General features: G+C 51.4%; 1 protein-coding gene and 1 pseudogene across 1 annotated transcript; one reads left to right on the top strand and one right to left on the bottom strand.

Moving 5' to 3' along the window:
* Positions 1–583: 583 nt before the first annotated feature.
* On the bottom strand, positions 584–27,449 carry TAS1R2 (taste 1 receptor member 2). The gene is made up of 6 exons (XM_006145215.3): positions 26,698–27,449; positions 23,869–24,169; positions 19,950–20,723; positions 16,339–16,548; positions 3,967–4,090; positions 584–2,650 (listed from the first exon to the last, which is right to left on the bottom strand). Exons 1-6 carry the CDS (start codon positions 26,877–26,879, stop codon positions 1,719–1,721), a joined length of 2,523 nt encoding a protein of 840 aa, XP_006145277.1. The 5' UTR covers positions 26,880–27,449; the 3' UTR covers positions 584–1,718.
* On the top strand, positions 16,761–17,054 carry LOC106734554 (non-histone chromosomal protein HMG-17 pseudogene; annotated as a pseudogene).
* Positions 27,450–27,546: the final 97 nt, after the last annotated feature.

The raw sequence follows: 27,546 nt of genomic DNA, 5'->3' as shown, positions 1-27,546 counted from the left end.
TGGAATTTTACTCCATTTAAAAAAAATTTTTTTTTGGAGAGATTTTCACTGTAGGGCGCGTGCGCTCGCCAGACAGACAGAGAGAGACATAGAGACAGAAAGCGAGAAATCACCCCCCGGGGGGATGGTCACGCCGCAATCCCTTCTCCTCCATTCTCCTCTCGGGATCTTGGGCACGCACGCACACGCGCCCGGCGTGAGTTTAAGCCACTGGGTCTGGGACTTGAACCACGGTCGACTACGTGGGAGTCCAGCGACATAGCCATTACGCTAACTGCTGGTTCCCCATTTAAAATTTTTGAAATGAGTTGTCCTCACTGAGTCCCTGTCCTTGGAGGAGGACAAGACATGAACCCAGCCATCAGTGTGACTACACAAGGGTAGGGAGCAGATCCCCTGAGGTCAGTGGGTCCCAGGACCCTCCTCTCCAGTGGCGGTCCACAGGCAGAACCAAGAACTGAAGTGATTATCTTGTTTAAGCACACACGCACACACACACACGTGCGCACACACACCCACCCCAGGTGTCAGGAGCTTGCAGGAAAGGGGAATTAAGAGCCTACAACTCCCTGAACCTCTGATGATCTGGTCCTGAGAGCAAAGGGACAGCACAGCCACAGCCAAGAGCAGACCATGCCAAGTTGTTCCCCGAAACTCGGGGAGAGGCTGGGCTTTGCGAGCAAAGAGCGAAGAGCAGGGGTGTTATAGAACGTCCCCGACTCCTGGGGTCTCCTCCGGCATCCCATTAGGCCAGGCCTACGTGGAGAGATGTGGGAAGAGGACCGAGTCCAGAGAGCCTGGTCCCAGAGGTGAGGGAGGGCCAGGAGCGGGGCAAGCCAGTATGTACACAAGACACGGGCGCTGCACTGACCGCCACTGCCCCAGGGGAGACGGGCCCAGACACCCGGCTGAGCCCCTGCCGAGCCCAGCTGTCCCTCCAAGCTGAGTTCTCACAACTCCCACTGTCCACCATGTGCTGCTCCTGGAACTGCTTTGGGTCTTCTCCAGACCCCTGCCTTCTCCTCTCCTCCCTCCCCTATCTCCTAACCCCCAAACGCCCCACCTTCCCATACACCTTGCCCTACAAGGCCCTTCCCAAAACCCTGATTCTGTTCTTTCTCGGGGACCTCCGAAAGCAGGAAGGGAGCCCATCGATGTCACACGCGTGAGATTTGTTCACAAGCATCTCTCAGCACCCGCAACACCCAGCCATCACTCAGAGGTTAACACAGAAGCCTGGGTTCGAGCTCTTCGGGAACCAGGGAGGACCCCAGAGCAGCATGGCTGGTGCTCACAAGCCTCAGCAGGCCTCAGCCTCCCACAGGAACCCAGCCTGGACCTCATCAGCTCAGTGTCCCTTGGCCTGGAATGGCCGGCCGTGAGCGTGAACCTGCAGGTGCCCACTGTGGCCACCAGAGGGCGGCTGTAGGCCAGTAATCCAACTTTGTCCGTGGAGACAGGTCACCTTGGGTCATGTTTTCTAGAAGCTCCAGGCAGCACCTGGCAAGTAAAACCGTTAACAGGACAGGAATAGGAGTGGCGTTTGGGGGCGGCTGTCACTAAGTGGGTCAAAACGGCCAGGATGCAAAAACCCTCGGAGAACAGCAAAGTCGGTGCGAGAGTGGGGTGGTAACCCTCAGAGACGACTCCCCAATCCTGCAGTTGAAGCAGAGCTCTGGCCTCGAGAGCTAAGGCGAGGCCCTCTTCCGGAGGCCACGCTAGTCCTTCCTCATGGTGTAGCCCTGGATCGTGCTGTTGAAGTAGGCCGGCGTGTTGCGCTCCGGGTAGAAGAGGATCAGGTAGCACTTGGAGCCGAAGTAGCCCATGCTGAGGGCCAGCAGGTTGACCACGGTGACAGAGAGGTCCATGATGGTGACCAGCACCCCGTCGTAGAAGGACATGAAGGTGCAGAGGGAGACGGACGAGGTGAAGTAGACGGTCATGCTGAGGGTGATGAACTTGGCCTCGTTGTAGTTGGTGGGCAGCTCCTTGCCCACGTAGGCGAAGCTGAAGCCGGCCACGGAGAGGCACAGGTCCAGGCTGGTGTTCAAGAGCAGCGCCTTGACGTAGTTGGGGTTGCAGGAGAGAATCAAGTTCTTGGGGTCGTCAGGGTCGACGCGGGCGATGGGGCTAGCGGTGGTGGCCAGCACGTTGGTCGCCACGAGGATGACCACTTTGAGGGCCACGAAGAAGGCCACAAAGACGTAGGGCCCGTGGTAGCGCAGCCAGTAGCCGTAGGCCCGCGGGAGGCGGCTGGCCATCTTGAAGATGCAGACGATCTGGAAGGAGCGCACCGTGATGCAGGAGATGCAGATGGTGAAACAGAGCGTGAAGAGGGCCTGGCGGCAGAGACACGTGGACACCGTGGGCGGCCCCACGTACACGGGCACCATCGAGTATGCCACCAGCAGGGACGCCAGCATGAGGAAGCACATAGGGCCCCCGGCAGAGCGGACGATGGGTGTCTGGAAGTGTCTCCAGAATATCGCCAGGGTGGCCAGCGTGCTGAGGAAGCCCAGGGAAGCCAGCAGGACCACGATGATGGTGGGAGCCTCGTGCCACTCGAGGAAGGTCTGCCGCCGCTTGAAGCAGGACGTCTCGCTCCGGTGGGACCACTCCAAAGTTGGGCAAGTCTGGCATTCAAATTCATCTGCAAACACCCAGAGCAACTCCCGTCAGCATGAGCATATGCCCTCGAAGGGCCAGCAGCAGGCCCCAGGGTGGAGAGCTAAGAGCCACCCCTCCCGCCCTCATAGCCACCCGCTCGGTCTCGCACACGTGAGCTCGTCCCATCTGCACAGCAGCCCCTTTTACACATGGAGGAAGTCACAAAGCCAGTGACAGAGGCGGGATTTGAACCCAGGTCTCCTTGATTCAGAGCCTGCCGGTGACAAAAATTCCTCACTTTAAGGCATCATCCTCTGGGTCAGAAGATAGTATAGCGGTTACATCACTGAACTCCCACATGGCCGACTGCAGTTTGAGTCCTGGACCTGGTGGCTTGAAAATCATGCCGGGCCCATGTGCATGTGTGCCCAAGATCACAGAAGGAGAATGAAGGAGAAGGGAGGTGGTGTGGCCTTGTCCCCTGGGGGATGATTTTTCACTTTGCTCACTGTCTGTCTCTCTCCCCTTCCCCCTACCCCAGTGCACATGCTCTAAGGCAAAAACCTCTGGAGAGACAGCTGCCTAACCACTAATTCCAGGGGTCCATTCGGCAAATGCACGTCTGAGCACCACCCACTGCGATAGGCACCTGCAGGAGAGGGCTGCAGGGGAGGGGTAGAGCCCAGCCCCAGACTTCAGGGTTCTGATGAGCCAGGACTGGGAGGCCGGAGAAGTAGGCCAACAGACCGTGACTCAGCACCGCTCTCTTAGGCACGCAGGAAGTGCCTGTATTGGCGGGGGCATGCGTGTCGTCTTCTCATCAGTGACGTTACGGAAGTGTGGAGTCCCAGCCTGCACTGTGTTAAACGCGACCGTGGACGTGGAATGTCTCTGTCCCCACCTTCCTAGAGCGTGTGCTCTGTGAGGAGGGTTGTTCATTCTCATGAAGGAAGTCATTTGTAAAAAAGAAAACCATTCAACAAACACTCTCTGAGCAACCACCATGCACCAGACTACCCTGGATATCAGAGGCCTGGGGTGAATCGGCCTGTCCTTGTCTGCCAGAGCTTGCTTTCTCATGACAGTGCCACCCTCCCACCCTCCCACTCGCTCTGACCCCCGGGGCCCCAGGCAGGTGCATTTAGAGTGGGGGTCGGTTCCAGTCCTGCCTCCCTCCGTCCTCCAGCCAGCCTATACCCAGGCCTCTGCTCTACACCAGGTGCTGGGGGGACACAGGAGGGGCCAGATAGCCCCTGGCCTTTGGCTACTCTCGGCCCTGAAGGATACCCCAAAGCCTCCCCACCAGGAAGTAGCCCCGCAGTCCCAGGCGCAGGTGCGGTGCTGGGCCCGGAGCTGTACCTGCCGTCTGGTTGAGGAAGGTGCCAGGCTCGCAGTCGATGCAATCGAAGCAGCAGGGGTGAAGGCCCATGGACTTCTTCCTCTGCCCAGGCCGGCAGCTCTTGGAACACCTGGAAACGGGGACCTGGAAGGGGGGCGAGAGACCGTCTTTCCCACTCTTCCCACACTCTGGGGGCCCCTCTGCTTTCCCAGCTGGCGGGGGAGGAAAGCCTGGCGGCCGGCTGGGATGGGGGCGGTGCCGAGCCGCCTTCCAATCTGGAACTCCGTAGGGGCCCTCTTAGCTTTGCCCACCCAAGACTTAACCTGTCTTCCTCTGGTGAGGCACCTGACTTCTGCGCAGGGACTCTGAGGCGGCTGAGAGGACAGGCTGTAACCCTGGGACTGCTGGCCACCACGGTCACAAAGGGGACCCGATGCCAAGAAGGATCTGAGTGAGGAGAGAGCGAAACCCTGGTCCGTCCTTGCCTGCAGCCTCATGGTCTCCCCTAGGTTTTAAATGATGTGAACCTGCAAATTAAATCTGCTTACATCATTTTCTGTCACTTGCAGCCAGGCCTCCTAGTAAACACGGCCTGTAGGTAGGGGCAGGGTTTTCGGGTGCCAGAGAGCAGACAGCAGTGACCAGGCTTGCTGTTTTCCCAGCCCGACTTCCAGGACCTAGACAAGTACCCAGCACAGAGGAGGCCCCCAGTCATCGTGGATGGATAGAAGGATGAACCAGATGTAGAGAAAACAGTGCAGCAATGGGGTGTAGGGGCGGAGGGCGGCATGGACGGCAGGGCAGAGCCTCCAGGCCTGGCTGGACTTGGATGCACAGGGTGAGCGTGGGAGAAGGGCGAGCGCACATTCCAAGGGTTTGTCTGGATTGTATAAAAATATCCTGACAACCAATCAGGAGAGTGTGACAAGAGCACCAGTAACAGGGGTCAGGGCCGGGAGTCACGGCAGCACCCCTCAACTCCAGAGCCCCTCTCCCCTTTATCTAAGGACCTCTGCCTTCAGGTTTTGCTCTCAGCCTTGTTCCTCTCCCAGAAATTTCTTTGTGGAAGAAGCTCGGTGACTCTCCATCGGCCCCCTGCCAGGCGTTCTAGGCCCTCCGTGGTCTTCTCTGCCTTCATAGGACCACGTACCTTGCAGGCATGCACACACCCAGGCAGGCCCCCTTAGCCAGGACCACACCCCACTCCCCAACTCCCTTTGCCAGGTAGCCTTCCCCCCTTGCAGACTCATCTCTTCACTATCTCCTGAAAAAAAACAAAAATTAACCGTACCTCATGTCCCTGGGATTTAATCCTGCTACTCATTCATTCTTTCATTCATTCATTCGACGCCCGGCCCGGGAAGACAGCAGTGACCTGTACAAGCACTGGACTAATGCTGCTCCAATGGAATTCGCACCCTCATGGGGCAAGAGGAACAATACACAGGTAAATACGTAATGTGACAGATGGTGGCAAATACTATGAAGAAAAATCAAACAGCGCAAGGGAGATGGAGAACGTTGGAGAACAGACTGGAATTTCAAAGTGGGGCCAAGGAAGGCCTGGCTGAGCCGGTCACCTGGGCACAGAGGCTTAACAAAGGAGCACATCGAGTAGACACTGCTCCGGGCAAACGGACCAGCAGGTGCCAGGGCCTCCGGTGGCTGAGACAGCATACTGAGGCCGGTGTGGCTTGGGTGGGGCCAGCAGGACGGTGACCGCTGACCAGGCAAAAAAGGTGCAGTCGAATGCTCTGACCTCCGCTCTGAGACGAACAGCTGCTGGAGGACCCCGAGCAGGGGGTGGCAGGATCTGGCTGCTCCTGCAGAGTCACCTTGCCTTCTGTGGGGGCCAAGGACGGAGGGAAGAGCCCAGGTACGATATTTGAGATCGTCCAGGGAGTAAGCGAAGGGGGTCCTGACCATGAGGTGACAGTGGAGGAGTGAGTTAAGTGAGTTAAGTCTCTGCTGCGTTTGTCTTTCTGATTTTTACTTTTCCCCCTGCCCGCTTAGGATAAGCCAATCAGCAGCCATCTATATTTGAGTTCTGGGCAGCCCCACTCACATGGCATGCTAGCACACCACACTGTTTTCGTTTTTTGACCAGCATTTTTTTTCTTTTTTTTTCTCTTTTTTTTTTCTATTTCTATTTATTTGTTTGTTTATTTATTTATTTTCTATTTATTTCTATCTCTATTTCTTTTTCTTTTCTTTTTACCTTTCTCACTTCTGCTTAGCCTCCATGCACGGTTTCTCTAGACAGGTCTAGGTGCTCAGTAGCCAAATACCTGAATACTTTTAGGGTCAGATTAATCCTCAATTTCCACTGAATCTGCTGTGCAAAGGGAGAAAAATGGCACTGTTTACAGGCTGCAGGTCACCTCCTTCTGCATGCCTCTGATTGCTCAGACTTAACTCCAAAAACTAGGGTAAAATGTATAATCCATCTGATGGCCAGAAACTACTGCAGAGGCACAAGAAATAGGAGAAATCAAGAAAATGTCTCTCCTCTAATGGAAAAGAACAACTCTTCCTCCACAAAGAATACAAGGGCACTCATGGAAATGTCAGATAAAGAATGTAAAATATTCACAGTGACAAAGCTTACAGAGGTGCAAAAGAATAGAGACAACAAACTCCAGAAGATGCAGGCGAAAAGAGACACAGAGTTCCAGGAGGTGAGGAGGTTCTTGCACGATTTGAAAGAGGAGATTCACATCATAAAAAAAGAATCAAATGAAATTGTTAGAGATGAAGGCTGTAATACAGGAAATCAAAACCTCCCTCGGGACCAGCAGATGGCATAATAGCTATGTTGCTGGAATCCCATGTAGTTGACCGTGGTTTGAGTCCCGGACCCAGTGCCCAAGATCCCAAGAGGAGAATGGAGAAGAAGGGATTGCGGCATGGCCATCCCCCCTGGTGGGTAATTTTTTGCTTTCTGGCTCTCTGTCTTTCTGGTGAGCGCATGCGCCCTATAGCAACAACCTCTCCAAAAATATTTTTTATAAAAACCTCCCTTAGAAGTATTAAAAGCAAATTAGATCACGCAGAAGATCGAATCTCAGATGTAGAATATAGGCCCTCTGAGCTAGAGAAATTCACCAAAAGACAGAAAATAACCTAAAAAAAAAAAAAACATGAGAATAATGTATGAGTAATACTAGATACCATTAAATGCCCAAACATCCAGATCATCGGTATCCCAGAAGATGGAGAAACTAATAAGGGCGTTGATCATCTATTCCATGAAATCCTGGAAGAAAACTTTCCAAACCTAGAAAGGCACTCATATACCTAGTCCCAAGAAACACAAAGGACCCTGCATAGAATCAACCCAAGAAGATCTTTCCCAAAGCACATCATAACCACATTGACCAAAACCACAGACAGAGACAAGATACTAAAATTGGCAAGAGAGAAACATCAAGTTACTTTCAAAGGATATGCCATAAGACTAACGTCGGACCTCTCATTGGAAGCAATGCAAGCAAGGACAGAATGGGAAAATATATCCAAAGTGTTAAGTGAAAAACAATTTTCAACCAAGAATAGTATATCCAGCAAGATTACCTTTCGTATGGGAAAACATGACAAGAACATTCTCAGATAAACAAAACCTGAAAGAATTTATCAACACCAGACCAGCTCTCTAAGAAGTGCTGAAGGGAACGTTATACCAGGGAAACTAACGTCGGACACACAGAAATAAGCATACAAGAAACAACCAAGAAAATGGCCGGCCTAATGGCAGGGACAAGTCCGGAGTTGAATGTTTACTTCCGGAGTTTAAATGGAAAGACCAGACCACAGTAACATGGCAAATTCAGTAGAAGAGAGATTAATTATGTGAGTCTGAACTAGAGAAGTAGAATTTTTTGATTTTAGACTAAAGCATTACTGATTTTTTTCGTTCCTTTGATTTCCATATTTAAGGATTTTTGTCTTCTCCTGAACTGTTGGTAGGTTCATCCACCTGCTATTTGAACTGAATTCTAACCTTTTTGCTGGATTTAATTTTTAAGCAACTTTCTCTTAACATTTTTTAATTTTTTTTATAAGAATTCAATTTTTTAAAGATTTATTTTTAATTATGTTTATTATAATTCTTCTTCAATTTTGACCAGAGAGAGACAGGCAGAGAGAAAGGGAGAGTGAGAAAGCAAGCCACCAGGTCCAGGACTTGAACCATGGTCGGCCATGTGGGAGTCCAGCACCTCAACCACCGCACCACATGCCGACCCCAACATTTTTTGATTCTGATCTATTAAAACTAAAACTTTTTCTGAAATTAAAAAATACCTATTAATACCTATTTAATGATTGCAGTAAGCTATGTAGCCCCAGCGAGGTGCTACTTTATAGTATGTTCACTTCATTCACTGAGGTTTATGCCTAAAGTCAGACACGCATTCATAAATATGTACATATCAGCTGTGCTTGCTGTCGAGAGTCTTTAAATTAATTAAGATATTTAGTGAATCAATAAAATGTGGGGGAATCAATAAAATGTGGGGGGGCAAAGGCATGGAAAACAACTGTACATACCAGAGATAGTGTGAGAGAAGGGGGGAAACTGGCAGAGGGTGAGAGGTAGGGAATCAAGGGGGGAAAAGCAAAATATTTAAGAAAGAAGAAATAGGAAATTATTTGTTGATGATAACATGTACGTAATGTCCTAGATTGAGCCAATATACAATACATACTGAATGGCAAATCTCATTTTGTAGACCGTATTGATGTACAGTGAATGGCCGCAAATAAAGTGTAAAAAAAATACATAAGTAAGTAAAAATAAAAATATATCCATATGACAAGCAGGTGGTGTAGTGGTTAAGGCACTTGACTCCCACATGACTGACCATAGTTCAAGTCCCAGACCTGGCAGCTTGCTTTCTTACTTTCTCTCTCCCTCTCTCTCTCTCTCCCTCATCAAATTAAATAGTAATAATAAATACTAGTAAATAAAATTAATTTTTTTTAATAAGAATCCAGAACATTTCTGTTCTCCTTAATAAAAACCTACTTTCAATGAAAATTATTTCACCAGAAACCACCTGATGCAGGTTTTGCCACAGCTCACCTGACGTGGGGGAAGGAAAGTTTCTAACACCAACCCCCTCTAGCCTTCCTGCCTTGCCTAAGAAGCACTTCTGAAGGACAGAACTCAAGGACACAGACAGAATCACCGAGAAGCTGAGAGCTAATCTTGGGATTATAGCATGCTGCCCTTCCCCTCGTATCTCACCACCACATCGGCCAGACTCTTGTATAATGACAGGATTACAACAGAAAGAACTGCAAGGCTCAGACTGTTTAAGAAGGAGTCTCTAGGGAAATCCAAGACAACAGGGCAGACGTACACACAAAAAAAGGTACCAGAGGACATTTTAGCTTCTGACACCACAGTTCTGGCAAATAATAAACTCAGCCTATCTCCTACCCGGATGAACAGAAAACCTCACACTAAAGGTTTATTTACCTCAGTTCCTTTTTCCCAATACATCATGTCTGGCTTTAAAAACAAAAACAAAAACAAAAGAATCTAAACTCAAAGGCATGGTAAATGCAAAAACCTTACTCTGAAGAAACAAAATAAGCATCAGAACCAGACTCAGGTCTGGGAGATATTTTGGAATTTAGAATAGTTAACTAATTTGCTAAGGGTTCTTATGGAAGGGAACCACATGCAAGGGAAGATAGGTAAACAGAGAAATGAAAATTCTAGAGAAGAATTTAAATATGCTAAAAATAAAAAAATTACACAAACATGATAACAGAAATGAAAACTGCCTTTGATGCCCTCATCAGTAGACCGGATATGACCGAGGAAAGAATCCGTGACCTAGATTTTATTTATTTACTTACTTTTTTTTTTTTTTTTTTTTGAGAGGTTTTTGCTATAGGGCGCGTGCGCTCGCCAGAAAGACAGAGACAGACAGAGAGATAGAAAGCGAGAAATCATCCCCCAGGGGGGTTGGTCATGCCACAATCCCTTCTCCATTCTCCTCTCGGAATCTTGGGCACGCACGCACAGGCACCTGGCATGAGTTTTAAGCCACCAGGTCCAGGACGCGAACCGCGGTCAACTACGTGGGAGTCCAGCGACATAGCCATTACGCTAACTGCTGGTCCCCGTGACCTAGATTTTGTCAATACATGTTTCCTAAACTATAAAACAAAAAGAACAAGGAAGTTTAAAACAAATCTAAGAACTATTTGACAGTCACCCAAAGTAGAAATACATGATATCAGGGCCAGCAGGTGGCACAGTGGTTGGGATTCTGGACTCCCACACAGCTGACCACGGTTCAAGTCCTGGACCTGGCAGCTTACTTTCTCACTTCCCTTTTCTCTCTTTCTCTGTCTCTCTCTGATCAGATTTTAAAAATAATAACAAATAAAGTAAATAATTATTTGAAATAAAAAAGAAATACATGATGTCAGAAGGAAAAGAAAGATGAAAGAACAGGAGAAATATTTGAAGCAGTAATGACGGAGAATTTTCCAAAATTAATGACAGACAACAAACCACAGATGCAGGAATCTCAGAGAACACCACATAAATGACACCTAGACATATCGTATTCGAACTGCAAATAACAAAGAAAAAATCCTGAAAGCAGCTGAGGGAGAGGGTTTACAAACAAAATTTTATAATAATAAAAGGGTCCGGGCCAGCTCGGTGGCATGGTGGTTAAGGCAGCTGGATCACACATGGCTGACTACACAGTTTGAATCCCAGACTCAGAGGCTTGGAAAACATACTGGGCGCATGTGTCTATGTGCCCAAAATCCCAAAAGGAGAATGGGGAAGGGATGCTTCATGGCCATCCTCCCTGTGGGGGTGCTTTCTCACTTTCCGTCTTTCTCTCTCTCAGTCTCTCCAGTGAGTACTTGTGCCCTATAGCAAATTAAAAGAGAAAGAGAGGGTCAATCTATCAAGAAGATATCATTACAAAGATATCCACCCCAAACAGACATCCCCAAAATACTTGAAGCAAACCCTTCGAAGCTGAAGGAAGAGATAAAGAAACAGGAAATAGAAAGGAAAAGAAATAAAGATAGAAAACAGAAAGGAAACAAATAAAGATAATTAAACATGAGATAAGTAAGGGGTGGGAACCAATACCTTACTCTCTGTAACAGAGAGCTAAACAGAAGACGGACGAGTAATCGGACTTGAGCAACGCTGTAACCCCAGGGCCCCGGGGAGGCCTCTGGAGAGCTCCCCCAACAGCAGCAGCACACGCGGTCTTCTCAAATACACAAGGGATATTCTCCAGAACAAGCTCTATGTTAGGCCATAAAATAAGTTTAGTCTATTTAAGAGGATTGAAATTATACCACGTTATGTTCTCCAACCACAATGTAATGAAATTAGAAATCAATAACAAAAGGAAATTTGGAGAACTCACAAATATGTGAAAATTAAACAACACACTCCCAAAGAACAATAGGTCAAAGAAGTACTCACAGGGGAAATTAGAAAACTCTTTGCGATTAATGAAAATACAAGCACGATATACCTTCGCGGAAAGACAAAGACAGTGTAGTCTCACCACGAGCGCTACCTGACACAGTCAAACTCGTCAGAAACAGAAATGAGAGTGATCGCTGCCAGAGGCTGAAGGAAGGGAGACATGGGGAATTGTTCAACAGGTATAGAGTTTCAGTTCAGCAAGATGACCAAGTCCTAGCAATCCATTACACGAAAACATGAGTATGCTTAACATTACTAATCTGTGCGTTTAAAAACAAAGATGGTAAAATCTATGTTACACATTCTTTACCACAATTAAAGATTTTTTTAAATTTGGGGTAGCACAGTGGTTAAGACACTGGACTTCCACATGGTCAATTGTGGTTCAAGTCCCAGACCTGGTGGCTTGAAACTTAAACCAAGTGTGTGTGCATGTGTGCCCAAAATCTCAAGAGGAGAATAGAGAAGGAATTATGGCATGGCCATCCCCACTAGAGAGGGTGATTTCTCACTTTCTTTCTCCGTGACTCTTTCTGTCTCTCTGGCAAGTATGAGCGCCCTATAACAAAAATCTCTATAAAAAAAAAAAAAAAAAAAAAAAAAACAGGGACCAGCATATGGCATAATGGTTACATTGCTGGACTCCCACGTAGTCAGCTGTGGTTCTAGTCTCAGACTCAACATCTTGAAACTCATCCCAGGTACATATGCATGCGTGCATGCCCAAAATCCTGAGAGGAGAATGGAGGAGAAGGGATTGCGGTGTGGCCATCTTTCTGGGGGTGACTTCATGATCTTTGTCCCTCTCTCTCTCTGGCAAGCGCACATACCCTACAGCAAAATATCTCTCTAAAAACAAACAAACATAAATAAATAAATAACATAAAATTTAAATATACCAAAACTGATGGGATGCAGTGAAACAGTATTTGGATGGATATTTATCGCTGCAAATGTCTATATTTTAAAAAGGAAAAAAAGGGCCCAGCAGGTGTCATGGCTACATAGCTGTCTCCACAGTTCAAGTCCTGGACTCATCGGCTCGAAAAACACAACAGGCGCATGTGCGTGCATGCCCAAAAACCTGTGAGGAGAATGAGGAAAAGGGATTGTATCATGGCCATCCCCCATAGGGGACAGAGTTCTCACTTTCCCTGTCTCTGTCTCCCTCTGGCAAGTGCACATACCATATGGCAAAAATCTAAGAAAAGAAATAAAAAGAAAGATCTCATATCACTAACATTCATTACCTTACCACAAAGTTTATACTTCTACTCTCTGTCAGAAACTCCACAGGGGACCTGACCACTGTGCCATTCTTCAGGACATCTGCTGGCTCACTACATTGGTGACATCATGCTAACTGGAAATGGTGAGTAAAAAGTAGTAAGCACTTTCTTTCCTTTTTTAAGATAGGGAGTTTTGCTATAAGGTGCGTGTACTCACCAGAGACACGGAAAGAGACAGAGAGAGACGTCACTCCCCCCCACACACCAGAGAGGATAGCCACACCACAGTTCCTTCTCTTTCACTCTCCTTTCAGTATTTTGGGCAGACATGCACACGCACCCAGTATGAGTTTCAAGCCACCGGGTCTGGGACTCAAACCGCAGCCAGCCATGTGGGAGTCCAGTGCCACAACCACTGCACCACCTGCTGGCCCCAGTAGCAAGTACTTTCTATGGCTGAGTAAGACCTATGAACGTCAGACGATAGGAGACTAAAGCCTACAAAGGTTCGAGAGGGGTCTGCCTCAACGGTGAGGTTTTTAGGGACCTAGTGGTCTGGGGACTTTCAGGTAAAGTTCATACACCTTATACTTCCTGCTGCTGAAGTAAGGCACTTGGCGAACCTGTTCAGATTTGGGGGACAGCATACATGGCTCTTGGAACACTGCTTCCACCCACTTACCGGGTAACTCCAAAGGCTTCCAATTTCAAGACGGAAAGTAACAAATACATATAATGATGATACCAGAAGAAGAAGAAAGGAGAAAGGAACCGAAGAAATACTTGAAGTAACAATGGCTGAGAAATTTCCAAAATTAATGACAGACACCAAACCACAGATCCAGGAATCTCAGAGATAAATATCAAATAAACAACACCCAGGCATATCGTATCCCAACTGCGAATAACAAAGACTAAGAGAAAACCTTGAAAGAAGCTGGGGAGGAGAACGACTGAAGAAGGCCCTGGCTCCCATGCACGCTGTCCTGCCATCCCGCCACTCAGGCCACGTGACCACGCAGACCGGATGGTGTTGGCTCTGTGACAGCTAAGGACGGGCACGCCTCCACAGGAGAGCCGCAACACTGCCTTGCCCTCCACAGCACAGCACAGCTCACTGTGAAAACAGCTGCTGGAGTCCTGCTGGCCCGTAGCGGAAACGGAGCACCTAACTCAGGACTTAACGAGTGACACAGATTCATGGAGTTACGTGGTGAAGAAGAAAGAGCCACAAGTCTTCACCCAACCGCGATGGTACCCAAGAGGCTATGGGGGGACAAAGTGTATTTTTTAAACCCATGACCATGACTCCTGCTTCTACCTCTGTTGTGGCAATGCCGCTCCCTCAAATCACGCCTATGACCTCATGGAGGGGTTCCCTAGGGCCAACGTATGGAGGAAAACATTTAGGAAGGTTAGCCTGATACACTGACGTCAGCTGCCACTGGACCATTGCCACACTAACGGTGTAGTGTACAGAGCTGCCTGAGGGCACTCGGTCATTCGCTTTGTGTGGATGGAGAGGGTCCTGAAGGATGGCTATTCTTGGGCTCCCGGGTGATGCTGAATGGCTGATGCAGGCTCCGATGCCTCCAGGATGCAGGTGCAGACCGCCTCACCAGGTGGATGACCTCGGGCGGCCACACGCTGGCTGAGGGTGGAGGAGTCCATATGGACAGCAAAAAGGAGAGAGGGCAACCATGGGCCCATGGCTGGGTCCACCGAGCTCCCTTTTGGCAGAGACCTGGCCCCTAACAACGAGGACCAATGACAGGCACAAGCACATGGGGTAAAATGCAGAGTGGCCATCCCTGTGGCCTCCCTCATATTTTCCAGGCCCATCTTTTATTCCAACTATTGCCACAGCCACCAATTCCTACAGGTGGCATCTGTGGGCAGTCCACCGGAGGGACGCCGCCACCTCCCCACTCTGCACTGGGCTGCAGAGCAAGGTGCCCATGAGGAGCTGTGGGACACTCACCATGTGTGACCTAGAGTGCAAGGGGACCTGGATCCACGCAACCTCCTTCCCTCTCATGGGGGACAACTCTCGGGTCCCCTCAAGGTTGGGGACCAGCTGCTCACAGCGGGTCTGACTTGAGAACAGTCCTGGGACTGACTTGCCCCCTTCCCTGTTGAACTGTCCCCAGGCTCCCACCCCTGTTCATGTCCTGAAATAAACTCTCGGCCATCGCTTGTCTCAGCTCCGATCTCTGGGAGAAGCGCAGGCTGAGACACCATGTGGGGTAAGCTCTGCCCCTCTCCTGTTCCTGTGGTTTGAAGACCTACTCAAGACCTAGAAGGTGACCTTATTCTGAAAGAAGGTTATGAAGATGTGATTAGCTAAGATGAAGTCAGAGTGGAGTAGGGTGGCGCCTCCTCCAATGTGGTTGGTGTCCTTATGAAAGGGGGAATCTGGGGCCAGCCAGTGGCATGGTGTTTGAGATGGATAGATTCAACATGGTCAACTGCATGGTTCAAGTCCAGGACCTGGGGGCTTGAAAGGCACACACAGGCTTATGTGTGGGCATGCCCAAATCCTGAGAAGAAATATGGAGGAGAAGGGATTATGGCATGACCATCCCCTTTGGGGTAATTTCTCTCTCTCTCTCTCTCTCACCAGTGAGCACACGCATCCTAGAGCAAATTTTAAAAAAGAAAAGAGAAGAAAGGGGGACGCCTGGACATGCAGACAGGGAGAAGGCCATGTGAAGGTGAAGGCAGAGATCTATGAGCCACGGAACCCTGAAGATGGCCAGTGAACTACTAAAAGCCAGGACGACAGCCTGGAGGCGACGGTCCCTCCCATTCCTCAGAAGGAGCCGACCCTGCTGACACCGTGACCTTGGACTTCTGAGTTCTAGAACTGTGAGACAACCCATTGCTGTTGGCGCCCTTAGTCTGCGGCATTGCGTTACGGCCGCCCTAGCAGGCTCCCAGACACCAGGCCAACTTAGTCCACAAAACTGCCCAGAAAGTTCAGAGACCAGCTGCACCACCCACCTCTAGATCTGGGCTGAGCGGATGTACTGTCGGGAGAGGGGAGCAGGGGGTGCGGGATATATCCAGGGAGGCTGATGAAGGCTCTGCGAGGTCTTCAATCCCTGGGTTTCTCCCCGGTCCTACAAGGCTTCCCCGCGCCCTCCTCCCCACCCCAGCCTAATTCTAATGGTTTATTATCTAAAAAGAGTGAAACAAAGAATCTGTAGATTGACAGATGTCACACCCGGTTGAAGTCAGAGCTGCCATCTCCAGAACATGAGCATTAAATGACAAGATGGAGCCTGAATGCTGCATACAGACTATCCCCCACAGACAAGCTGTGTGGCCTCAGGCAGGCCACACAACCTCTGTGCCTCCAGAGTTCCAATGCACATAATAGGGGAATGGTAGCATCTATCCCGTAGGGTTGATACAGTGACGAAGTCCCTAGCACAGGCCTGGCATGCCCATGTTCAGTAAATGCTTACTTTGCAAAGCCCTGGGGCCTTCCATCCTGCGGAGTCAGATACCCCTGAATCTCCATCAGTGGGCTAGGCCAGGGCCCCGGCAAACTTGCCCATCAATAGAGAGCCCACTAGCTATTGATGAGGACTCTCCAGGAGTCCCCCTTGATAGAAAGGCCCTCAACCCAAGCATGAGCCCTGGGGCCCGCCCGCCCCACAGTCCACCTGGCTGACCGTGTTGTTGGGGGTGTGCCAGGAGATGCGGTGGATGTCCGTAAGCAGCCGCTGGCTGGGCCAGTAGGAGGCAACAATCCGGAAGGGATTCTGGCTCAGGTCCCACTGCCACTGGATGACCTCCAAGTGCATGGGCACGTCCCCTCGCTGGTCGAAAAAGATGTGGTGGCCCAGGAGGGTGAAGTTGACCTTCTGCAGCTTGGTAAGTAGCTGGAGGGGCGGGAGGGAAGGAAGAGGAGCAGCATCAGAGTCCGAGGCAGACCTGCAGGACAGTGCGTGTCCCTCCAGCCTTAACTGTCGTCTCTGTGACACGGGCAGTAGTCTTCAAGAAGACGGCAGTTCAGGAGCAGTGCGAAGAGGCGAGAGCGACCCCTGGGCCGACCAAAGCCTGCACGCCGCTGCATCCCCGACGTCCAGTGCCTATGTCCCACGTCATCGCCACCGTGCCCAAGAGGAAGGCTGAGGGCGATGCTGAAGGAGGTAAAGCCAAGCGGAAGGACGGACCACAGAGAAGATCTGCAAGGTCGTCTGCGAAACCTGCTCCTCCAAAGCCAGAGCCCACGCCTAAAAAGGCCCCTGCAAAGAAGGGAGAGAAGGTGCCCCTGGGAAAAAAGGGAAAAGCTGATGCTGGCAAGGATGGGAATAACCCTGCAGAAAATGGAGATGCCAACACAGACCAGGCACAGAAAGCTGAAGGTGCTGGAGACGCCAAGTGACGCGTGTGCGTTTGTGACAGCTGTGTCCTTCTGGTGACTGTGCAGTTGGAAATACTTTTTATCAAGTTTTATAAAAATGCAGAATTTTGTTTTACTTTTTCTTTTTTGCTTTTTTTTGGGGAAGGGGCATTTGTCACTAATAGAATGTCTCTGAAGGTGGGGGGGGGAAAAGATGGCAGTTGAAGCAGTGGCTGGAGCTACTTGCTGCGAGGCCTAGCACCTGTTGCTTGACCTCTCTGAACCAGTTTTCTCTTCTGCAAAGTGGGAGCAATGAAATCCCTATATTCTGGGCTCCAAAGCCTGTGAGCTCATTTAGGTTGGGGCTTAGTTCTCGAGACACAGTAAGTGCTCACCTCCCACAAGGGGGGATGCTGTTCCTTCTCCCGGGAAGCCACCTCGGTCAGCCCTCTGAAACCCCACGCGTGGAGTCGAGGCCACTGTCCCTCTCACCAGCAAGAGTCAGCATAGATTGCCCTGGCTCCCTGGGTGCTTCCTGCCTCCCACACCTAAGGGTCTCTCCCCACCTATCCCAGCACTCTCAGGATGCAGACGCCGGAACAGACTAGAATGTGACCTGAATTTGGCATCCTCTCTTCAAAACTCTAGTCCCGAGTCCTGTTCTCAATTTCTGTGTGACTCTGAGCAATCACCCTACTTCTCTGGGCAGATCCCCGGAGGGCTTCCAGTTCAGATATCCCATTGATCTGGATCCCAGGTACTGTCCTCCATAAATGGAAGAGTGCGTTGAGCTATAGCTTGGGGACCCAGAGCTTCGGGCAGTCACTGGCCTGGTAAACTTGCCTGCCTGGATTTGCCCAGCCACCCCCTGCTCTGCCCCACTGCCACCATCGTCAGCACACCCCGCAGTCACCACCTCCCAGTCTTCCCATGACCTCTGAGGCCTCGCCCTCCACCTCGCCTCTCATACTGGTGCCCATCCCTAGGCCTCGTCCCGTTTCTACCTGCTGCCACCTCTCCCTGTCACTCCCTAGCTGGGTGACTGTCACCTCTAGCATCAACACTACTCACGGGGTGTCTGGGAATGAATGATGGTTCATGAAAAGGGGTTAGCACAGCAGCAGGCAGATCGTAAGAGACTACTCATTCATTCGTAGCCAGCACACAGTCCCTGAGAGCAGGCTCTGAGACGCGCCAGCAGTGTGTGGGGGGGGCAGCCTTGCTAGGACTGGCGGGGTCACCACTCCCACAGGCTTGAGTTTGGCAGGGCAGGGGGTGGGGGCTAGATAAGAAACAAACAAACAACAACACAAATAAACACAACGACTTGGAACAACTGTGATGAAAACATCAGGAGGTGTCGTGGTGTGTGACCCAGCACTGAGGGGCTGTGTGAGGGTGCCACACACATCTCTTCAGGCTGTGCCCTGCACAAGTGGTCCCAATAGGGCAGGTGGGGAGACAGCTGGCATCCCGCCCACTCAGCTCAAGACCAGTGCCTGCTGCTGGGCCGGACCCACCAGAGCTAAGGGCATCTTGGCCTCCCTTGTCTGCACATTCCCTAATTCACACAATGGCACTGTATACGGCAGTGAGACCCTGGGGGAGGCCTGCAGAGGGTGGGATGGGCTCCCTGCCTCTGGTCTCTGTCACTCACTCTCTACCCCAGTCCGAATTGGCTTGTTGGGCTCCGTGCCCAGTTTAGGATCCTGTGGGCTCCTACTGCTCCAGGACACATCCCAACCCCGCCCGGAGCTCCACACCCTCCAGTGTCACCAGCAGCTCCCCTCGTCCCAACTCTTCCCGCACTAGCTGGACCCTGTAGCTAGGCCTGCCCACTCTCCTCCTGGGCAGCCCAGTGCCCTCATGCCTTCTACTTCAATCCTGCCTTCCTAGCTCCCTCCTTCCACGGCAATGCAGAGCTGCAGCTCTCACTTCCTGCTGCACCTAGTAAAGACCAAGCTGATCAATGGTCCTTACCTCCTCTTGAGGCAAGGGGTCCCCAGTGCCTCCTAGCACGTGGTAGGTGCTCAGTTAACAGGATTGGATATGCTGGTTGTTGATTGGTCCCCTTTGGTCTCCACAGGGAGAGACTACAGAGACAACTTGTGGCGAATTCTGCCTCAGTCTCTAAGGACAGACTCTCTTGGATAGTGAAGCTTACATGTTTATTTTATTTTATTTTTAGAGAGAGAGATTTTTGCTATAGGCTGCATGTGCTCACCAGAGGAACAGAAAGAGAGTGAGAGTGAGATATCACCTCCCAGGGGGATGGTCATGCTGCAATCCCTTCTCCTCCCTTCTCCTCTTACGATTTTGGGCATTCATTTACACGTGCCGGCATGACTGTCAAGCCACTGGGTCCAGGACTTGAATCGCATTCGGCCATGTGCCTTAACTGCCACACCACCTACTGGCCCGAGGGTTACTTTTTTCTTTCTTTCTTTCTTTCTTTTTTTTTTTTTTTTTCTGGAGAGGTTTTTGCTATAGGGCACATGTGCCCACTCGCCAGTAAGACAGAAAGAGACAGAAAGCGAGAAATCATCCCCCAGGGGGATGGCCACGCCACAATCCCTTCTCCTCCATTCTGCTCTCGGGAACTTGGGCACGCACCCACAAGCGCCTGGCGTGAGTTTAAGCCACCAGGTCCGGGACTCAAATCGCAGTCAACTACATGGGAGTCCAGCAATATAGCCATTACGCCAACTGCTGGTTCCCTGAGGGTTACTTTTTTTAAGAAGTTTGTTTTGCACTGTGAATGACTTCGGGTTCCATGTGTCTAGAGGCAGGGGTGCCCCGTGGCCTCTCACACACCTTGGTCCAGAAGTCCCCAAGGGAAGGCGGAGCTACACAGCCCAGCACCTGCGATCTCCCTGGCAATCCCAGAGTCTGTGCCTGCTCAGTGGGGCCCTGACTCGGCGCAGACCAGGCCCTCACCTGCCAGGGGTAGACTGTCTTGTTGGCACAGCTGGTCTGGTTGCAGCCGAGGAGGCTGTGCAGGGCGTAGGCCACGGCATAGACCGCCGAGTACACGCTGTAGACCACGCGCTCGCCCGAGAGCGTGAGGATGGTGTTGAAGGACGACGTGTTGTTCAGGCAGGCGTCACACTCCTGGTTGCAGGTGCTCCCCTGCCTGGCCTTGTCGAGCGGCGGAGGCACAGCCTGAATGCGGCGCACACGGAACTCGCTGAAGCCGGGAATGGGCACGCTCTGGATGGTGATGCCCAGGAAGGTGCCGGTGTGGCGCAGTTCAGTGAAGTTGTGCAGCACCGGGTCGATGGCCCAGGACTCGGAGGCGATCCACACGGTGTCGGTGATGTTCCGGTGCACCACCTCGTGGAAGAAGTTGTGCAGGGACAGGTCTGGCGAGAACACGACCACGACGTGTGCCGAGCTCTGCTGCAGCTTGTCCACGATGGACCTGAGGCGCTGACGCTCGTGCTCCGTCACCACCTGGCTGGGCTGTGGCGTGGGCAGCGACTCCTGGAAGGCGACGCAGATGTTGCAGCGGGCCCGGAGGTTGTTGAGCAGCTGGCCGTTGTCTCGGCCGTAGTCGTCGTCGCTCACCAGCACGATGACCCAGTTCCAGTCGAAGTGCACCATGAGCTGCACGATGACCTCGATGTGGTGGTCGGCGCTGGGCACCGTGCGCAGCACAGCCGGGAAGCGCACCTTGTCGCGCAGTTCATCACTGATGGCGCTGTAGGAGATCTGCAGAGGGAGGAGCCAGCGTTAGCCAGGGCCCCTGGGTGCACAGGCCAGCGGCCCCACCTGCCATCGTCATCCTGGTGACATCTGGGGAGCATGTAGCGTAAGCCACGGCAGGCCTGTGCAGTGACACGGAATGAGAACCGGCTGTGCTGCACCCTAGGCTGGGGCCTGACCTCAGCGCGGAGAGTGTGGCTGCAGTAACACTTGCTGAGCACCTCCTGTGTGCCACCCCTAGGCCAGGTGGTGTGGGACCCTGCACAGGAGCACGCAGTGGGACCATGCCCTGGGTGGTGGTCTGTGTCGTGATCCCTCCCACCACCTAGTAGTGTCTGTTGGCCCTGCCGTATGTCGCTGAGCAGAGTCCCGTCCTCACTGTGGCCAGCAGGCTCAAGTAGCCACCTCCTCCCTCTGCCTCCAGGATGCCATGCTTTGGGGTTTCTTCCATTCCCTTTGCTGGTTCCGTCTCATCTCTGAGACTGCTTAACCTGGGAGGACCTCAGGACCCAGGCTTTGGGTCTAGTCTCTTCCACATCTAGCCCCCCTTTCTTGGGGATCCCAGTTAGTCTTCAGGCTTTCCATACCATTTCACGCTGACAGTGCCGCTGGCCTGACCCCTCTCTCCTGAACTTCAGACTCAGAGTTGCAACTGCCTGCCTGACATCTTGAACTTGACATCCGAAACCGAGCTGGTCTCCTCTGAACTTGCCCCACCCACAGCCTTTCCCGTCTCCAACTACTCAGGCCAGGCACTTCCGAGTCATCCTGGACTCCTCTCTCCCATGGTGCTACATTCAGCAAATCCCAGCAGGTCTGCCTTCAGAATGTGCCCACCCAGTTCCTCTCACCCTCAACTCCAGGCTAGTCCAGCCGCTGCCGTTGCAGACCCAACTCTGCCCCCGTGGTCTGCGTTAACATGACAGCCTCCGTGAGTGAGCTCGCGTGCATGGCAAGTCAAGTCACTCCTCTCCACAGCCCTCCAACAGCTCCTAATGGCTCCCAGGGGGCCCCAGCGTCTGCCCAGCCCTTACCCTTCTGCTTTCCTGCCCTCCTGCTTTCCCTTTGGCCCTACTTCTGCTCACCCCGTGCCATAGACATACCAGGACCTCCTGGCCTTTGCATTTGCTAGCCCCGTTCCTGGAAGGCTCTTCTAGATACACACACAGCTGCCCACTCCTTCACCTCCCTCAAGTTTGTCCAGCCTGCCAGAAGATCCACCTGACCCTTCTGTTAAAAACTGCAATATGGGAGCCAGCAGGTGGCATGGTGGTTAAGGCACTGTACTCCTACATGACTGACTGTGGTTCGAGTCTTGCAATTTGAAAATTACACCAGGCATGTGTGCGTGCATGCTCAAAATCCCAGGAGGAGAATGGAAGAGAGGGATTGCAGCATGGCCATCCCGCCTCGCCCCAGTGGGGTGATTTCTCATTTTCTTCTGTCTCTGTCTCTCTCTCCAGTGAGTATACATGCCTTATGGAAAAAAACTTTAAAAAAAAAAGAGGAAATTATGACCTCCCTCTCCCTACCCTTTCTGCCCACCGTTGCTTTTCTCCACTGTACTTCTTACTGCCCCCGTTGTATATCACTGTCCACAGGTGCTGTCTCTCCCCCTAGAACAGAAGCTCTTCGAGAGCAGTAATTTTTGTTTGTTTTTGTCCCAGCTGCATCTCAGCTCCTACAAGAGTACCTAGCACACAGTAGACACTCAATAAATATTTGTTACATAATGAAAGAATAAATTCAGTCCTCAACTAAATGCTTCATATCAAAATAGTAACACTTATTAAATACCTACTATGAGTCAGACCCGGTGCTAAGTGCTCTGTGTAATAAAGCAATAACAATTACAGCATTTTAAACTAGTTGTGTTTTAATAAATAGATGCTCTATACCAGTACTGGTCTAGGAGTTTTCAATTATGATGATAATAAGTTATAATAATAATAAATAATACTAATAGCACTTTTCCATCCACGTTTTCCAGAGAGTACTTGCTCACTAGCAAGAAAGAGGGAGGAAGCATCCCCCACGGGGAATGGTCAGGCCACAATCCCTTCTCCTCCGTCTCGTAAATGTGCCCAGTTTGCTTATCAAGCCACTGGGTCCGGAATCAAACTGTGCAGCCAGCCACGTAAGATCTATTTTCTTAACCACTGGGCCGTGGGCTGGCCCTAATACTGGATTGTCAAAAAGATCCGGACATTTTTTGGGACCAGCAGTTAGTGTCATGGCTATGTCACTGAATTCCCATGTAGCCAACCACGGTTCAAGTCCTGGACCCGATGGCTTAAACTCATGCCAGGCCCATGTGCGTGCGTGCCCAAGGTCCTGAGAGGAGAATGGAGGAGAAGGGATTGCGGCGTGGCCATCCCCCCAGGGGGTGATTTCTCGCTTTCTGTCTCTCTGTCTCTCTCTGTCTTTCTGGCGAGTGCACACGCCCTATAGCAAAAACCTCTCCAAAAAAAAAAAGAAAAGAAAAAGAAAGATCTGGACAATTTTTTTTCTCATGGTTTTTTCTGCAAAAATGTGTCATGACTTTTCTGATGTCCCAATAGTATTTTTTTTAAAAGAAGTATTTGTTTAAAAGAGAGAGAAAGAGAGGGAAAGCGAGAAAGCAAGCCGTCAGGTCTGGGACTTGAAATGTGGTCAGCCATGTAGGAGTCCAGTGTCTTAACCACCATGCCACTTGCCAGGCCCCTAGTAGTCCTTTTTGAGGCTCTACTATGAGGCAGAGCCTGTAGTGCTTAGAGCATAACATTGAGACTCCATGAGTCTCTATCCCTGTGCAAGACGCTTTCCATAGTAACGGTAACATGACTGTTCTAACTGTATGCTACTCTCCTGCCCGGGGGAATGCTTTCATTTTTAGACGGTCCTGGGATAGAACTTTTACAGGTGTGGAAACTGAGGCTCGAAGTGCTAAGACATTTGCCCAGTACTTCACAGTGGTCAGGACTCTGCGTAGATGCACGGCCAGGTGTCTGATGCCAACACTGCGCTCTTCGCCCATGGGCTGGGCTGCCTTCCCCACCCTGCTCTGGACCAGAGTCCTGCCACTGTGGTTGCGAGCAAGTGGCTTCTGATCCTCTGGACAGATCCTGCCTGCTTCTCTCCTGGCCCTTTCTCCAGGGACCAGAGGCCTCACCTGTGGAAGGCGGAAGAGGGAGAGGAAGCTGGCCACAGTCATGGTAGACTCGGAGTTGTCAGGGCCTATGACGGCCACCACGCGGGGCCTATAGTGGCTGTAGTCCTCCTGGATAGGCAGGGTGAGGTTCTCCCCCGCCAGGAAGTAGAGCACAGGATGCACGTTGTTGGAGATGTAGCAGACGTCCACCATCTCGTAGCCCAGCAGCAGGCCAGGCAGCAGGCTGCTGCGGTTGTTGATCTCCTCCACCGCAAAGCGCATGGCCTGCATGAGGTTGTAGCCCAGCACCTTCATTTCATACCTGCAGGGGCAATGGCCAGGTGAGGTGAAGCAGGGCCAGAGTGAGGATGGGAGGGGAGATGGGAGAACCTGCCTTCCCCCTCCTCCCTGCCATGAGAAAGCCGAAGCATCAACTAAGGAGCCACTCCAGAAGATTCTGGTATTCTTACCATATTGTCATCACCATATCACATCTTTAGGATCACCACTGATACTATGACCTTTGTGGCCACTGTCACCACCAGCCCTATAAGCTCCAGCACTACTCCACCAATGACCATCAGTGTGACCATTGCCCCTATAACCTCCGTAATGACCATCACCCCACCACCACTGCCCACTGTCCCTATTACCAATATTACCACTACTGTCATCCATCTTTATGACCACCATAGCCTTCCATGGCCATCATTACGACCACCACCATCTGCACTACACCATTACCACCACCATCACCATCATCATCACCATCACCAACACCACCACTACCATCACCATCATCATCACCATCACCAACACCACCACTACCATCACCATCATCACCACCATCACCAACACCACCACTACCATCACCATCATCACCAATACCACCATCACCATCACCACTACCATCATCACCACCACCATCACCATCACCATCATCATCACCATCACCACCACTGTCACCACCACCACCACCACCACCATCACCATGTAATAGATGGCGTCATCGTCACTACCACCACCACCATCACCATGTAATAGATGGTGTCATTGTTGTCACCACCACCATCACCACCATGTAATAGATGGCGTCATCGTCACCACCACCACCATGTAATAGATGGTGTCATCGTTGCAACCACCACTGTCACCAACACCACCAACACCACCATCACCACTACCATCACCACCACCACCATCACCATAACCATCACCACCACTGTCACCAACACCACCAACACCACCATCACCACTACCATCACCACCACCACCATCACCATAACCATCACCACCACTGTCACCAACACCACCAACACCACCATCACCACTACCATCACCACCACCACCATCACCATAACCATCACCACCATCACCACCACTGTCACCACCACCATCACCACCACCATCATCACCACCATCATCATTACCATTACCACCACCTTCAACACCACCATTACCACCACTACCATCACCATCACCATCACCACTATCACAACTCTCACCACCATCATCATATCATCACCAACACCATCATCATCGTTACCACCCTTACCACTACCATTACCATCACCACCACCACATCATCACCATCAACAATACCAACAACACCACCACCATTACCACCATCACCCATCACCACTACTATCACCATCTTTACCACCATCACCACCACCACCACGACACTCGCATTTTCATCAGCAGCAACATTACACTCTGTCAGCATGATCAGCTCTCAGTCCTCCTGTCACTGCCATCACTATCGCTGGACTCCTCGCCAGGATCACGGGCATCAGAAGATCCAGCATCAGGCTTAGCACCATCACTGACACCACCTCCCTCACCATTCTCAACCCAGCATACAATCTTCCCCAACAGCATGTAAAGGGACCTTTCTTTTATCATCATTTTTACTCTCTGTTCTCTCTCCCTGTCTCCCAGAAGGCCTCCACCCCCTCTGGATGAGGTCACAATTTTATTACCCCAGCTGACTCCCATATCACACCCTCATGCTCGCGGGAAGATGGCCCATGCAAGCTCCAGGTGAGGCTGCCATTCCAAGAGACTCAAAGAGAGGACAAGGAGAGAGAAAATCCCCTCCAGTCCTAGGAGCACCCCTACCCACCCAACCACGGCCCTTAACAAGGGAAAATCCCCTCCAGCATGAGAACCTGCTACAGAGAGACCACATTCTACCTCCCAAAGGCTTGACAGTGGTTTCTAGACTGGGCGTTGGCATGGATTCCCTGGAAGTCCCCTGGTTTCCAAAGTGGGTGGAGGTGGTTTTGATGGTCTCTATGATCCCTTTAGGGTCCAATATCCTGTAACTCCTTGTAAAGACACTTGACGGGACCAGCAGACGGTGAAGCAGTTACGGTGCGAGACTCCCACATGGCCGACTTGTAGCTCAAGTCCTGGACCAGGTGGCTTGAAACCCACACTGGACGTGTGTGTGTACGTGCGTGCCCAAGATCCCAGGAAGAGAATGGAGAAGGGGTTGCAGCACGGCCATCCCCCACTGGGGGTGATTTCTCACTTTCTCTCTCATTGTCTCTGCTCTCTCTCACCAGTGAGTGCATGCACCCTAAGGCAAAAGCCTCTTAAAAAAAAAAGACACTTGACTTCGGGGTGACCCAGGTCCAATGTTCCAGAACACAATCGCCAAAGATCTCAGTGACAGGGACTGTGTGGCTTCCTCAGTGCCAGGAGGGTGAATCCAGAATAGTCTGGCAGTGAATGAGGAGGCATGTTTTGAGCCCTCAGCACTGGCCTGACCCTCCGAGGACCCCAGGACCAGTCCTGGCTTCCCACCAGCCCAATCCCACCTCCAGCCTCACCCTGGAGACTCACTCCTTGCACTTGGGCACCTGCAGGTAGTTGAGGTGAACAATGCCCTTCACATTGGCGTGCAGGGTGAAGAGCCCCCCCAGGAGGTAATCCCCAGCCAGGTGGAAGTCTGAGTCCTCAGTAGGCTCGGCCAGGACCGGCAGGAGCAGGAACAGAGAGCAGATCGTCCATGCCCCAAGTCCCATGGCTGGGAAGTGACAGGCTCAGGAGGTGGCCCTGCCACCCCAGAGAGCTGGTGGCTTCACACCAGGGCATTTGCACAGACATTTACATAGAGACGGTCCTGCCATTGGCCATGGGACACCTGGCACAGGTGGAGAGGTTGGAGCTAAGGGCAGGCAAGGAGGCTGGAATGAGGGTGATCCTTTCTTAGATCAGCGGAGGGCCCGGATGGTCAGGAGAACCGCATCTGGAGGGAAAGGGAGCACCTCGTGACTCGGTCAGAGCCCAGCACTCTGCCATTTGGTCAAGGACAGACAGCTCCGACCCCTCAGAGACAGGTGCTCACAGGAGACATAGGCAAAAAGAGCCTGAGCTTTAGAGCCTGACCGAGTCGCCCGGGCGCGGTAACGTAGGTATGGGTGATCTCCAAAAGGTCCAAGGACCATGCATATCACACAGAGCTGCGCATGGATGTCAATGCTTCGTGCACTTTCATTCCACTTCCCGCACACTTTTGGAAGCCTCCCCGCCTGGCACTTAACCCACTCACTGTTCAGCAAGTGACAGCCATTGCAGTAAGCAGGTGGGCTGGGGCTCGTCATCATCACCGGGTCCCTGGGGCTGTTTCTGACCCAGTTTCACAGATGAGAGAATCGGGCCCCGGAAGTTCAGAAACTCACCCTGGCTTCT

This window comes from Tupaia chinensis, unplaced genomic scaffold (genome assembly GCF_000334495.1).
Source record: "Tupaia chinensis unplaced genomic scaffold, TupChi_1.0 Scaffold000146_1, whole genome shotgun sequence".
Taxonomy (NCBI): Eukaryota; Metazoa; Chordata; class Mammalia; order Scandentia; family Tupaiidae; genus Tupaia; species Tupaia belangeri.
This window is presented reverse-complemented; position numbering and strand designations above follow the sequence as displayed.